Here is a 12,977-nt window from a genome sequence, read left to right as displayed (position 1 = left end):
TAGCAAAGAAAGCACGTTTGGAACCAATAGATGGAAACCTATTTTGAAGACGAAGCGATTTTCAATAGTCGTCAAGCACTATCTTGTAGAATTGAGTCTTCACTATCAAAAGTACATAAAAATTCTTGAAAAAAATGTTTAATCTGAAATGTAAAATTATAAAAGTTCGAAACTTAATAACTCAAAAACTTTAATAACTAAAACGACAACATTTTAAAAGGAGGACAAAAAGAAACGTAGACGCAAAAAAGTCACTTTTTTCTTGGAAAGAGAAACAAAATGCAAGGTGGGCTTCTTCTCCGGCGATAGTTGAAATATGGGGATATGAGAATAGAGTTTTGTTGCCACTAGCCAACCACACAAAGGCAAAGAGATATAAGAAGAGACCAACAAGTTTTACTTCACAGATTCTCATGGCGGCTTCCAAATCCAAACAATCACTTCCCCATTTCGTTCTCTTTCCTCTTATGGCTCAAGGCCATCTAATCCCCATGGCCGATCTCGCCATGCTTCTATCTCAAAATGGTGTAAAAATCACTTTCATCACAACCCCACAAAACGCTTCTCGAATTCACTCCCTTCTCTCTCAGTCTCCTTTTATCCAAATTCTTCAACTCCCATTCCCATCCACTCAACCAGACATTCCCCAGGGCTGCGAGAATTTCGATTCTTTGCCTTCACTTCACTTGGTCCCTAAATTCTTAACCGCAACTTCCCCCCTCTGTCGCGAAACAGAGCATTTATTTCTCCAATTGTCTCCCAAACCATGCTGTATTGTCTCCGACATGGCCTTGCCTTGGACAATTCAACTTGCCGACAAGTTTAATGTTCCTAGGCTTGTTTTCTACAGCTTGTCTGCTTTGTATCTTCTGTCTATGGCTAATTTACGAGCCACAGATTTTGGGCAGACAATCATGGCTGCAGCTGACTCTGAGCTAATTATTATCCCTAATTTGCCTGAACCAATTCAAGTCACCAAGTCTCAACTTATCTTCACTTTGGATCCTGTGTTCTTGGAGTGGGGGAATCAAATGGCTAAAGCTGACCGTGCTTCTTATGGGTTCATTGTGAATTCATTCGATGGGTTGGAGCCAAAATACCTGGAGGAGTTGAAGAAGTCAATAGGTACTTAACTACATTTCTCTCCCAAAAAGCTTAAATTCATGGATTTGATTTGTTTATATTGAATCCACTCTCTGAATTTCTTTATTCTTGTTGTTGAAAACTTAATGATCACTCTAATTGACGAGGAGGTAAGTGTTAATAATTAGTATAATAATTCTCATTAATTCGTTCCTTGTCGTGATAGCATAATTTGAAAAGGAATATAGTTAGGACATTAGGTCACTAAGTTGTCTAACCAAGTTTAATACGTGACAAATTCTTCATGTTTCTCTTTCCTCTACATATTTTTTAAAAAATCATTCAAAAAAATATTTGTCATATAATAATTTTGAGCTATACAAAAATAAGTGTACGGTAGATATACTTAAAATTTCTCCTCTTTTTTTTGTGCCATTAGTGTGGTATGTAAAAAAAAAATGGGTACTCTATTTTATAAATTAGTTTATTTTTTCTTACTACATAATTTGGAGATTTTTTACTAATCTCAAATAGATTTTAAATTAATTCAATATTTGTAAGTATTTTTATTTCTTAAGATTTAAAATGAAAACAATTTATTTTTGTTGCAAAACTTCATACAAAATCAAATAAACAATACTTGAGTATATCTTTATGGATCAGACACTCGGATCACTAGGTATAAAAAAATTGTCACGTGATAAATTATGATTAACGATTAAATGAGATGCATAAGATCTTTCAAGTTAAATAATAAAGGCCTAAGACTTGAACAAATATAATTTAAGAAGTTAACAGGACTAGAAAGAAAAAACACTTCTTATGCAATATTTGAATAAAAAATAGTAGGAAAGAAAATGTAATCTTTGATTCATATTTTTTAGGATCAGACAAAGTTTGGTGTATTGGGCCCGTTTCACTATGCAACAAAGACACAACTGACAAAGCGAAAAGAGGCAACAAAGCCGCCATTGACGAACAACGATGCATCGAGTGGTTGGACAGGCGTGAGCCAGAGTCAGTCGTATACGCCGCATTAGGCAGCTTATGCAACGTAGTAGCAGCGCAAATCATAGAGCTGGGGCTGGCACTAGAGGCATCCAACAGGCCATTTATTTGGACCATAAGACAAACCAAATCAACAGAAAAGCAAGTAGAAAATTGGCTGGCAGAGTCGGGGTTTGAACAGAGGATCAAAGATAGAGGCCTTGTGGTCCGCGGTTGGGCTCCCCAAGTGCTGATATTATCACATCCTGCAGTCGGTGGCTTTGTGACACATTGCGGTTGGAACTCGACCATCGAAGGGATCTCGGCTGGAGTGCCGATGGTGGCGTGGCCACTGTTCGCCGACCAGATATTCAACCAGAAGTTGATTGTTGGAGTGCTGAAAATTGGAGTGAGTGTGGGAGTGGAGAAGTGTTCTAGGTGGGGAGTTGAGGAAGAAATTGGGGTGCAAGTGAAAATGGAAGCCATTAGAGATGCAGTTCAGAAGGTGATGAGTGGAGAAGGGCAGGAGATGAGAAGAAGAGTGAGGGAATTAGCTGTAACAGCAAAGACCGCCATGGAAGAAGGAGGTTCTTCTCATCTCAATTTGAAGCTGTTGATTGAAGATATTATACATCAGGCAGATTCTCAGCAGCTCCAAAGTTAGGTTTTTTTTTTTTTTTTTTTTCCTTCCCAAAATTATATATATATAGTTAGCCAGTAAACTTAACCTCAGATCTCAACGTTAATAATATATATTTTATGTGAACTAAAGTGTTAAAATTTTATTACAATATACTATAAGGGTTGTTCAAGGCTTCCATTTGTGCAAAAGTAATTCTTTTGCTCATGACTTAGCTTTACATATTTGACGTATTCGACCATCTGATTTAAATACCACACCCCATATGTAGATTATGTTTTGTATTATGATTTGTTGGTTACTTAAAAAGGATAATATATATATATATATATATATATATAAAGTTCACTATGTAGCAACTTCTGAGGAAGTCCAATTCATTTGTTTATTTTTTTTAAGAAAAAAGACTTCTTTTTTTATTGTGCAACGAATGATTTAAAAAATTGTTGGGATCAGGTCTTATATTAGGAAGTATGGGAGTACTATTATTTAACAACTCCATTTATTCTGCTTTTTCGTTGGGACTGGTTCTTGTTTCTATATCCTTATTCTATATTCTAGCAAACGCCCAGTTTGTAGCTGCTGCGCCTTTAGAGTTGGGCTACTTGATCGATCCATTTACTTGTATTATGTCAATATTAATCACGACTGTTGGAATTATGGTGACTGTGCATTTAAATAGGCTGCACGAAGATAAGTGCAGCACGGGATACACCCAAATATTTTTCTTATTTTTCTTGTTGACATAACAACAACAACAAACAGTAACTTTAAATCAAGGTAACGAACTAAGGTCCATTTTGGTCCTAAGTTGTCGCTTTCAGTCAGTGTCATGCTTTTTCTTAGCTTTTTCATTTCCATTTGCATTAGATGTCAATTAATCCTTCGGTCCAAAATTTCTCATAACACATAAAATCTAACCTTTCACATATATGAAGTTGTTATATGAGAAACGCAAACTATCTACTAACCTCTAATTGTAGGAAAAAACTTCAAATAGTTTTTTGAGTTATATTTGCATGCTTCTTCAAATAAGTTATCAATAAATAATTATATTTCTTTTGTTGAAAAAATTGTACGTTCATAAAATCTAATCATATTTCTTATCTAGCAACATAAATTTCGTAATTGTCTTCTTTGTACGATCACATTTCAATTACGGAGAATAAAGGTTTTTAAATTTAATTTAGAAGACTTTGAGCTCTTTAATAAAATAAAGTTTGGATGGAAGAAAAACGAAATATTTGTTTTACCATGTGAAAAGGTCCAAGAAAGAAAATATATGAAAATTAAAAAAAAAAAAAAAGAAAAAAAAAAGTAGAGGTTCAAAAATGTAGGAAAGGATACGAAGACAAATTAGGAATTGTTGGAAGTTATAATGGCAAAAGAGGAATGTAAAATTAAATTAAAAAAAGAAAAGAAAAGAAAAGGCATGAAAGATACATATGAAACGTACCTAAAATGTGTGTTTATTACTCTTGATTTAGGATAGTTTTTAAGATAATTTTTGTTAGATTTAACGTATTTGCTAGTGATTTAAGGGTTATGTTCGAGATATTGATTCAATGTCAAAATGAGTCAAAAAGAGCCTAAATATATCCAAAGAAGCTATACATTAAAAGGGGGAAAGAGAAGAGGAAGAAATCATTAGGTGTAAAAAAAAAATAAGGCAGCACATTGCATGGCATAGCTACATTGCCCCATATGCTTTAGACCAGAGAGCAGCACGAGGCATGCAATGTAGCCCTACACTTCAGCAAAATGATGCTATCTTAGAGCGCAACGACGCTAGGTTATTTTATGAAAAAATTTGTATTTTAGAAAAACTTTACCTATTTAATCTAGGATTTTTGGCCAAGCACCATATTGAAATTTGGAGTTATTGAGACCTAGAGAGAGGGTTTAGAGCAGAGTATGAAGTGCTCTTGATGTCGAAGAGATTGAAGATTGTTCGAGGGCCAAATCCAACTTGGAGACACGATTGGAAGTCGAATAACTTCTTCTTTTCTTTTTGCTTATTGAATTTGCATTTGTATTGGTGCATCTTGATATGGTTTTGTCTATGGAAGTCATGAGGGGCTAAATTTCTCATTGTTTTAGGGGTAGATAAATTCGTAAGTTTAATTGTAGAACAATTTACTTCTTGAATGTTAATTTGTATTTACGTTTTCTAGCATGACCATTCTTAATCTTTTTAAATGTTTGATCAACGTTTGAATGTCTTTATGATTTGAATCTTTCTTGAGAGAGTAAGCTTTAGATTAGATCATGCATGCTAGACTATCGTTTGAATACACGAGAGTAGTTGGATAACGGTATAGACTTTTAACGAAGAGTTGTAATGCTTTGCTTAATTATCTAGTTTCAAAAGATTAGTTATTAGTGATTAAGTAAAAGAAAAGATTGATCATGAGATGAACGATCTGGATAAAAGACTTATAGATCTAGGTGTTGTGTTAGTTACTTCAAGAGTCAAGTAATTGTGTTCAATGATGCCTTTGATGAAATCTATTCTCTAAAACATCTCTCTTTTTTTTTTAATCTTCATATTCGAACAATTTTATTTGCTTTTTTAGATTAGTTTATCATAAAAAATCACCACAAGTCAGTCTCCTAGATGAAATTATAACGATCTCTGAATAGTTAAAAGATTAATCAATCTGATTTTCAAAGGACGATACTCGACGAAGGCCATTTTAATTATATTATTACTCGATGCATGCGCTTGTGCTTACATAAACAAGGAGGTGCGTGTGCGAAAGTAAAAGAATCTTAATTGAAAAAGAGGTAACATGTTGTTGTTGTTGTTGTTTCATCTTCTTAACTTTGTTTGTTGAGAGAGATTATTTGAATGCTTAGACCTTTACACATCAACTCTTTCTAAGAGGTTATTTTGTAGAATTTCAAATTTTGTCAATTCAGTTAGGAGTTTATAATTAGGTGTGGGTACACGATTCTTAAGTTCTTTGAGAGTCTAAATAGCTATGTCTATATCTCAATGGTTAGTTGAATCTTAGATCATTTTTCATGCAATTTTTATATCCTACAATGTACCTTATCTCTAAGCATACATGACAGTCCTCTCTCTAAGCTCTTAGTCTCATATTTTTTTTGTGATATCCATTTATATCTTAATATTCTTAGCATTAATACTCCACTAGAATGTTAAATTAACTGATTAGGTTCAACTTAATAGATTACAATAAAATCAACAAAGAAAATTTAAAAGTCAAGGAAACATGATGAATTAGCATATGCTCAAGCCAAAAGGTCTTAGGTTATCCACATGACTGAATCCCTTAGAAAATTTAGTCCATAATTAGACAAGAATAAATAAATTTTATTAAATCCAATGTCATGGGTTACAATGTAGCAAATATTGAAATAATAAGAAGAACGAAAATAAAAACAGCAAATAACTCAAACAAGAAATCTAGAAAAACAATATACGGGGACTTTAAATCAAGCTAATGAATTAAAGTGCCTTTTAGGAAGGATTCAATCCATTTTTAGGGTGAATCCCACTCTACAACACATTCTCACAGGTAGGGTCAACCTAAAGAATCCATCTCTGTAGTGGAATCCTTGTTCTTGAAAAAATTTGGATAATTTTGTGGGTTTTCTTCAAAGATCGAATTCTTCCTTGAACCCTTATATAGACATATATGGTTGGGTAATGGACAAAATCCATGCTCCATGAAGCCCTAATTAATTTTGGTGTTAAAGAATGACTCGGAAGCAAAGCAAAACTTGAACTGCTGCAGAAAATCCCATTTTTCCAGGTTTAAGGCATGCGATACGACTACATTGTCGACTTGATGCAATCGCATCAAATAATGTTTTTTTTTAAAAAAATAAAAATAGGCTCTAAATGCTCATAAAATTAGTCCAAATCACTCTAAACTTGCTTAAAACTAATTAAAGAAGTGTTCAACCATTTTGCTCTTTTTAGGCCATTTTAGGGTCAAAACATCATGCTAAGTGTCTTTTCACTAGAGAAAAGTAGCAGATTAGATAGTAAAAACATGTGCTTTTTTCCATCTATCAGTATTTAACATAAAATGACATGGTACATAATAATTTTAAGTAAAGATAAAATCGTGGCTTGCATTAAAAAACTGGAGGGAAAATGGAGCTTATATAATCAAGTTCCAGTACGAAGGGAATCGAATTCCCGACGAAGTGTGTGATTGCCTTACAATTTTGAAAAATGATTTTGTGAGAAACAAAAACCAGTTAACTCATGAGAATGTTCAAAGGATAAACATACAAAAAGGACCTAAGCATGCTTCTAGTAAAGAAGGGAAGAAATGAACTCACCCTTGTAGATTCTTTTCCTTCTTCACGTTTTTCCCTCCAAAGGTCATGAACAATCTCAACTTCTCAACGAACAAGAACACCATCTCTAAGGCTACCTTATTATTCTCTTGAAATAAAAAAGGATGGGAAGTGTCGACTCCAAGACCTTTTGAAGGAAGAGTTTTTTGGAGAATTTCTCTTTGAAGAAGAGATATTAGAGAGGAAAGGTGGAGACTAGATTATTTTTCATAAAAACAAACCTTACCCTAAAAGGGTTTATAATAGTATATTTATAGGGAGAAAGGGTATACCCTTCTCCAAGCTTTTCCACTTTCCTCTTTTTAGCTAATTAATTAATTACCTATTATTTAATTAATTAGCATACAAATGAATTAACTATATACTAAATCAAATTTAATATAAAGTTATTAATTATTCACCTACAAATATTACATATTTATATGCAAATATCTTTCTATGAATCTAATTCATATAAATATAATATTTGAATCTCATTCAAATACATCTCTCTTATAATATAGTTTGGATTATAGATCATATCTATTAGAATTCACTATACTTTATATTAATCATATTAATATAAAATTCCTTTAATTAATTTGAACAATTCAAATTATTCATTTTTACTATCCTTAGCGAGCTACAAGGGGACCTTATGGACCTACATATTAGAAGCTCCAATGATATGAGATTAATTTAATTAAACTCTTTTAATTAAATCAATCAATATTCATTAACTACGGGTCACTCCACTAAAGATCGATAGTTGCACTCATCGCACTTTAGATGTATTTCTGTGTCCATGGATATAACCAATCAACAACAAGTCAACCCTTTGCAAATCGCTCATAACTACAGTTGGGTCAAAATATCGTTTTACTCTAGTAGTTACATCTAACTCCTTAAGTACCACTGATTTCTCTAATGAACAAACAGTTTATAATCCAACTATAAAATAACACCTATGGGGCCAATGAGAGGTTGAGGCCTCATTGTTCAAGACCTAGAATCAACTGTTGAGGGAGCAATTTATCTACTTTTCATATGATTAGAAAAGAATGAATTCCTTCTTACGTAGGTGTGTTCCTAGCTCCATTATTGGAAAAATCCCTAAAATGGTAGACTTGTTGAGTCGATTAACATGGCTACTCTCATCCATATAGATCAAAGGATTGCTCTAATAGACAGAAGTTCACAGCTCACTCAAGATTAAGGTCAATTCACCTATGATCAACCTAGAGAAATATTGGTTTCTTCAAGTAATGATGTTATAAAGAGAAACCAATCATTTCGTAGTTTGGTCTTGTATAAACTCTTTATACAGGATACCTCCACTCACATGTCTCTACATAAATAATATGGCTCATATTGTTTATAATATTTACAACTCATGTAACAATTACAAAGTCGGTCGTATCCGTAGTGTTAATAAGATAAAGGCACCTAACCTTATTCATTTACTACAGACCTTTTAAGTTATAACTTGAACATGAACCACTTGTATGTCTACCACATACTATTCAAGTGACGTCACATAACCTTGGATCTTAGTTTATTGGATTGAATTAATGCAGTCTGAATGTCAAATAAAATACCTCTTATTTTATTAAGTAAATAATTTGTTCTTTCAAAAATACAAACTGCAAGATCTACGAGATTTAGGACACTAAATCAAACAATCTTCCACTTATTCTAAAGTTGGGATGTGTAGTATTAAATACAATACAAAATCTAGGGCATACAATATATCCAATAAAATTTCCCACTTACCCTAGATTAGATGACTCATATCTCGTAGACACAGACTTCCCAGGTGACCCTAAGAAATTTAAGCCGTGAGAGTTTTTGTAAATGGAACAACAACATTGTGCTCCGAAGCGATCTTTGGCACGATCACATCTTCTTATTGCACAATCTCCCTAATGAGATTATATTTGTGCTCAATATGTTTTCCTTGTTTGTGACTTTAGGGCTCCTTAGAATTTGCCACAACATCACTATTATCACAATAAAAGGTGATGGGTAAATGTTTGGAATGACTTTCAAATCTGTCAGAAATTTTCTGAGCCAGACAGCTCCTTTAACAGCTTCACAAGCAGCTACATATTCTGCTTTTATAATGGAATCCACAATACATCATTGCTTAATACTACACCATACTATAGCCCTTCCATTTAGTGTGAACATTGAACCTCATGTGAATTCCTAGAATTCTTATCGGTCTGAAATTTGGAGTCAATGTATCCTATAACGATCAAATCCTTAGCATCGTACACAAGCGCATCATTTCTCGTTCTCCTAAAATACTTGAGAATAGTTTTAACCGTTGTCCAGTAATCAAATCTTGGATTGGATTGATATCTGCTGACCACTCCCATGATGGAAAAATAGAACCATGCACAGCGGAAGCAACAGATCATAATGTTCTAATTACAAATAATTAACTAAGGATTAAGCATGCAAAGAGAGTTAGAGATACAACCTTTGTAGTTTCGACGGTAAACTTCGTCTCCCTGAGCAATCGACACCACCAACGAAAAATCTTTGCTATTCTCTGGTTGAAGAACACAGTGTGGGATCGAATTATTAGTGACAGATAGGAAAATTCAATAATTAATTTAGAGTGTCAAAGAAAATTTGAGAAAGATTAATTTAAAAAATAAAGAAAGCATTAGTTTTAAATTTTGAAAATCAAAGCCTATTTATAACAAAAAACATGCAAAACCCTTCTTGCATGGCCTCCACCTCAAACTCCATAAACATGAATAATATAGGTGTCAAACTTAGCAAAAGTCACTCCAAAACCCACTTAGTTAGCTACAAAATTCAACAATTGGATTTTTCCACTAACTAATTTTTAAATAAAATAAATTTATAATAAAACTAAATTTTGACAAAATATGAAATACTATTTTCATATTTTAGAAATTATTTAATTAAAGAAATTTTAATTAAATAAAATAAATAAATTTAATATCACATATTAAATTGACTTTGACACCTAGTTTTAATTAATCACATTAATCAGTTTTTAAAAATACTTTCATACTAATGTTTTGTAAAAAATATTCTCTAAAAATAATTAATTAATTGTAAATTATATCTCATATAAAATACAATTTTCCCTAAAGATCGAATTTGAACATTTCAAATTCTCACTTTACTTAGTTCTTCAATTTTGTTTGTATTGAGCTAGCAAGGAGACTCAATGAACCTACAGATCATGGGCTCCAACAATCTAAGACTACTCGGTCAAACTTGTTAACCTAGTAAATCAACATTCTTCACTAACAGGAATGTCCATTATAACCTGTAATTGCACTCCTCTCACTGTAGATATATTATAGGTCCATTTGATATAACCGTCATTGATAAGTTGATCCTTCATATGTTATACGTAACCTCAGCTAGGTCAATTACTGTTTTACCCCTGAGTTACATTTTTTCTCCTTAAGTACCATTGTTCCTCTAATGAACAATTTATTTTGGATCTTAATCACTAAATCCATTCCTTCTCAAGCCAACGAGAGGATGGGGCCCTTTATTTAAGATTCGGGATTAGCCCTTAAGGGAATAACCTTTCTATTATCCTTAAAAGTGAGTAGTAGTGAATTCCATCTTGCAAATTCTATTTACCCAGCTATCTACCGGGTCTTATCCCTGAAATGGGAGGTATATTGAGCAGTGCTGTTGAGCTTACCCCCACCTATGCAGATCAAGGGACAAGCTTGAATAAACAAGAGTTCATAGATAGCTCAGGATTCAGATCAAGTTATCTAAGTCATCAAGAAGTGAAATTAATCAATGTTAATAGTAAACGGTGTTAATACGTAACAGTGATTATTTCGTGATCAGTCTTACACAATCTCATCGTGTAGAATACCCCCGCTCACATGGCTATACATGAACGAACTGATCACATCATTTATGATACTTTACAACATTTTTAACAATCATAAAGTGTGTCGTATTCAATAGTATCTCCAGAAATAGGTACCCAACCTAATCCAAGTATTATAGACTATTTAGGCTATTATACTCAAACTTGAACTAGTTTAAATCTCTACATAAAATCCAAGTATTCATAACAATAACCAAGGGTTCATAGTTTATTGGATTTAGAGTTATCAATTCATTTTCATTCAATAATGCTTGTTTACTTAATGTATGTTTACTGTTTACAAACTACGAGTTTTAGGACATACAACCAACATCCCATTGCATGGAAGATGTCAAGCCTAGTAGGCACATAAGGCTACCTACTATAAATGCATAGGGAATCCATCTCATTTCTTCAACTTTTTTAGGTGTTTTAGGACATTGTCCCTTAAACAATATAATTCCATGCCTAAAAGATAATAAACATTTCTTGTAATTCTGCATCGAATACCTAACAAGCATTTTGTCAATATACAATATTTAAGAAAAGGCTAGTGATTTGTTCTTACGATCTTTAATGATTTGGATCCCTAGAAAAAATTGTGCTTCACCCAAATATTTCATTTGGTACTGAGCAGCTAGTTATTCCTTATTTTTAGTCAAAAAACCTACATCATTTCCAATGAGTAGGATATCATCTACATACAACACGCTATTGGACTATTGATCATCTTTTTGTAAACACAAGGTTTATCAACATTTTGATCAAAGCAATAAGATTTGATCGTAGTATCAAACCCCATATTCTAAAATCGCGATGCTTGTTTCAATCTATAAATGGATTCATTTATCTTGCAAACCTTTTGCTCTTTTCCTTGTTTAATGAATTCTTCTAACTGAGACATGTAGATTATCTCATCAAGATTACCATTCAAGAAGACAGTCTTGACATCCATTTTCCATATTTCATAGTCATAATATGTGGCAATGGACAAGAGAATCCAGATAGATTTTAGCATAGCAATAGGCAAGAAAGTTTCTTCATAGTCCACTCCCTCAACTTGCGTATAACCTGTTGCTACTAATATTGCCTTAAAGACTTGCACTTTTTCATCTGCATCTTTTTTCTCTTGTAGATCCACTTGCAACTTATAGGTTTAACTTCATTAGGTTTATCTACAAGTTTTTAGACAAAAGTATATAGATTCCATTTCTAGATTCATGGCTTTAATTCACTCATCCTTATCCACATCACCCATTGTCTGCTTGTAGGTCAATGGATCCTCAATGTCATCAACTTGAATGACATATTGAGTTTTTGTCAAACCCAAATAGCAAGAAGATTGGGTTAAAATCCTCTCACTACGTCGAGGCTCCCTCAACTATTGAGTAGGATGTGTTTAACTAGATGAAGCAATATCAACAACTCTTGTAATCTTCAACAAATTTTGTTGAAGTTTCAGTAGTTTATTTGGTAAGTTAATTTAATACAATTTTACTTCTTGGTCTACGTTCTTGATGACTAAAATTATTGAACACAATTATGCGATGCATGTCTTAAGGTTATGCATTGATACTCATGCGTCGATGGTCATGCGTTGGAATAAAACTATGCATTAACGAATGTGTGCGATGACCATGCGTTCCCGTCACAATTTTTCTTGTGCTCATGCTAAGTATAACGCGAATGCAAGTTTCTTGGGTGATTCGAGGTCGAACTCAAGGACTTGTAACTAAATTCTATGCGGTAATATGTTTGCAGCGGATAAATAAGAGAATGATGGGGGTTGTAAGATAATAACTACTCCTACTCCTAACTAACAGACAAAACATTGGAGGTATGAATGAGAGGTAGGGACATGGAAACTATTGACGTGTAGTAAAATGCATGGAAAATAGATAAAATGTGAGGATGTCTTCATCGCAACCCTAAGCTTGACCGCAAGGGCAACCTCCGCCAACGCAAACTATGCGATCATGCTACACACACTTGTACCTAATTCTAGAACGCATGTGATGTATATGCGATAGTGTCGAGAAGCCTATGCCTAAGCTCACGTGCTCTCAC

The 12,977-nt window shown here is 33.3% G+C and overlaps 1 protein-coding gene across 1 annotated transcript; it reads left to right on the top strand.

The window, feature by feature from the left end:
* Positions 1–270: 270 nt before the first annotated feature.
* LOC120089855 (UDP-glycosyltransferase 73C11-like) lies at positions 271–2,886 on the top strand. The gene is made up of 2 exons (XM_039047269.2): positions 271–1,125; positions 1,968–2,886. The coding sequence occupies exons 1-2, from the start codon at positions 414–416 to the stop codon at positions 2,732–2,734; spliced, it is 1,479 nt and encodes a 492-aa protein (XP_038903197.1). The 5' UTR covers positions 271–413; the 3' UTR covers positions 2,735–2,886.
* The last annotated feature ends 10,091 nt before the right edge of the window (positions 2,887–12,977 follow it).

Source organism: Benincasa hispida, chromosome 11 (genome assembly GCF_027475165.1).
Source record: "Benincasa hispida cultivar pf3 chromosome 11, pf3_genome.v1.1, whole genome shotgun sequence".
NCBI lineage: Eukaryota > Viridiplantae > Streptophyta > Magnoliopsida > Cucurbitales > Cucurbitaceae > Benincasa > Benincasa hispida.
Note: the sequence above shows the minus strand (reverse complement) of the source record. Positions and strands in the feature narration are given on the sequence as shown.

Excerpts from the sequence above, each read along its gene's own strand:
- LOC120089855 (XM_039047269.2), top strand. The coding sequence starts at position 414 with ATGGCGGCTTCCAAATCCAAACAATCACTTCCCCATTTCGTTCTCTTT. Across the intron at positions 1,126-1,967 it reads GGAGTTGAAGAAGTCAATAG|GATCAGACAAAGTTTGGTGT; the intron begins GTACTTAACTAC and ends CATATTTTTTAG.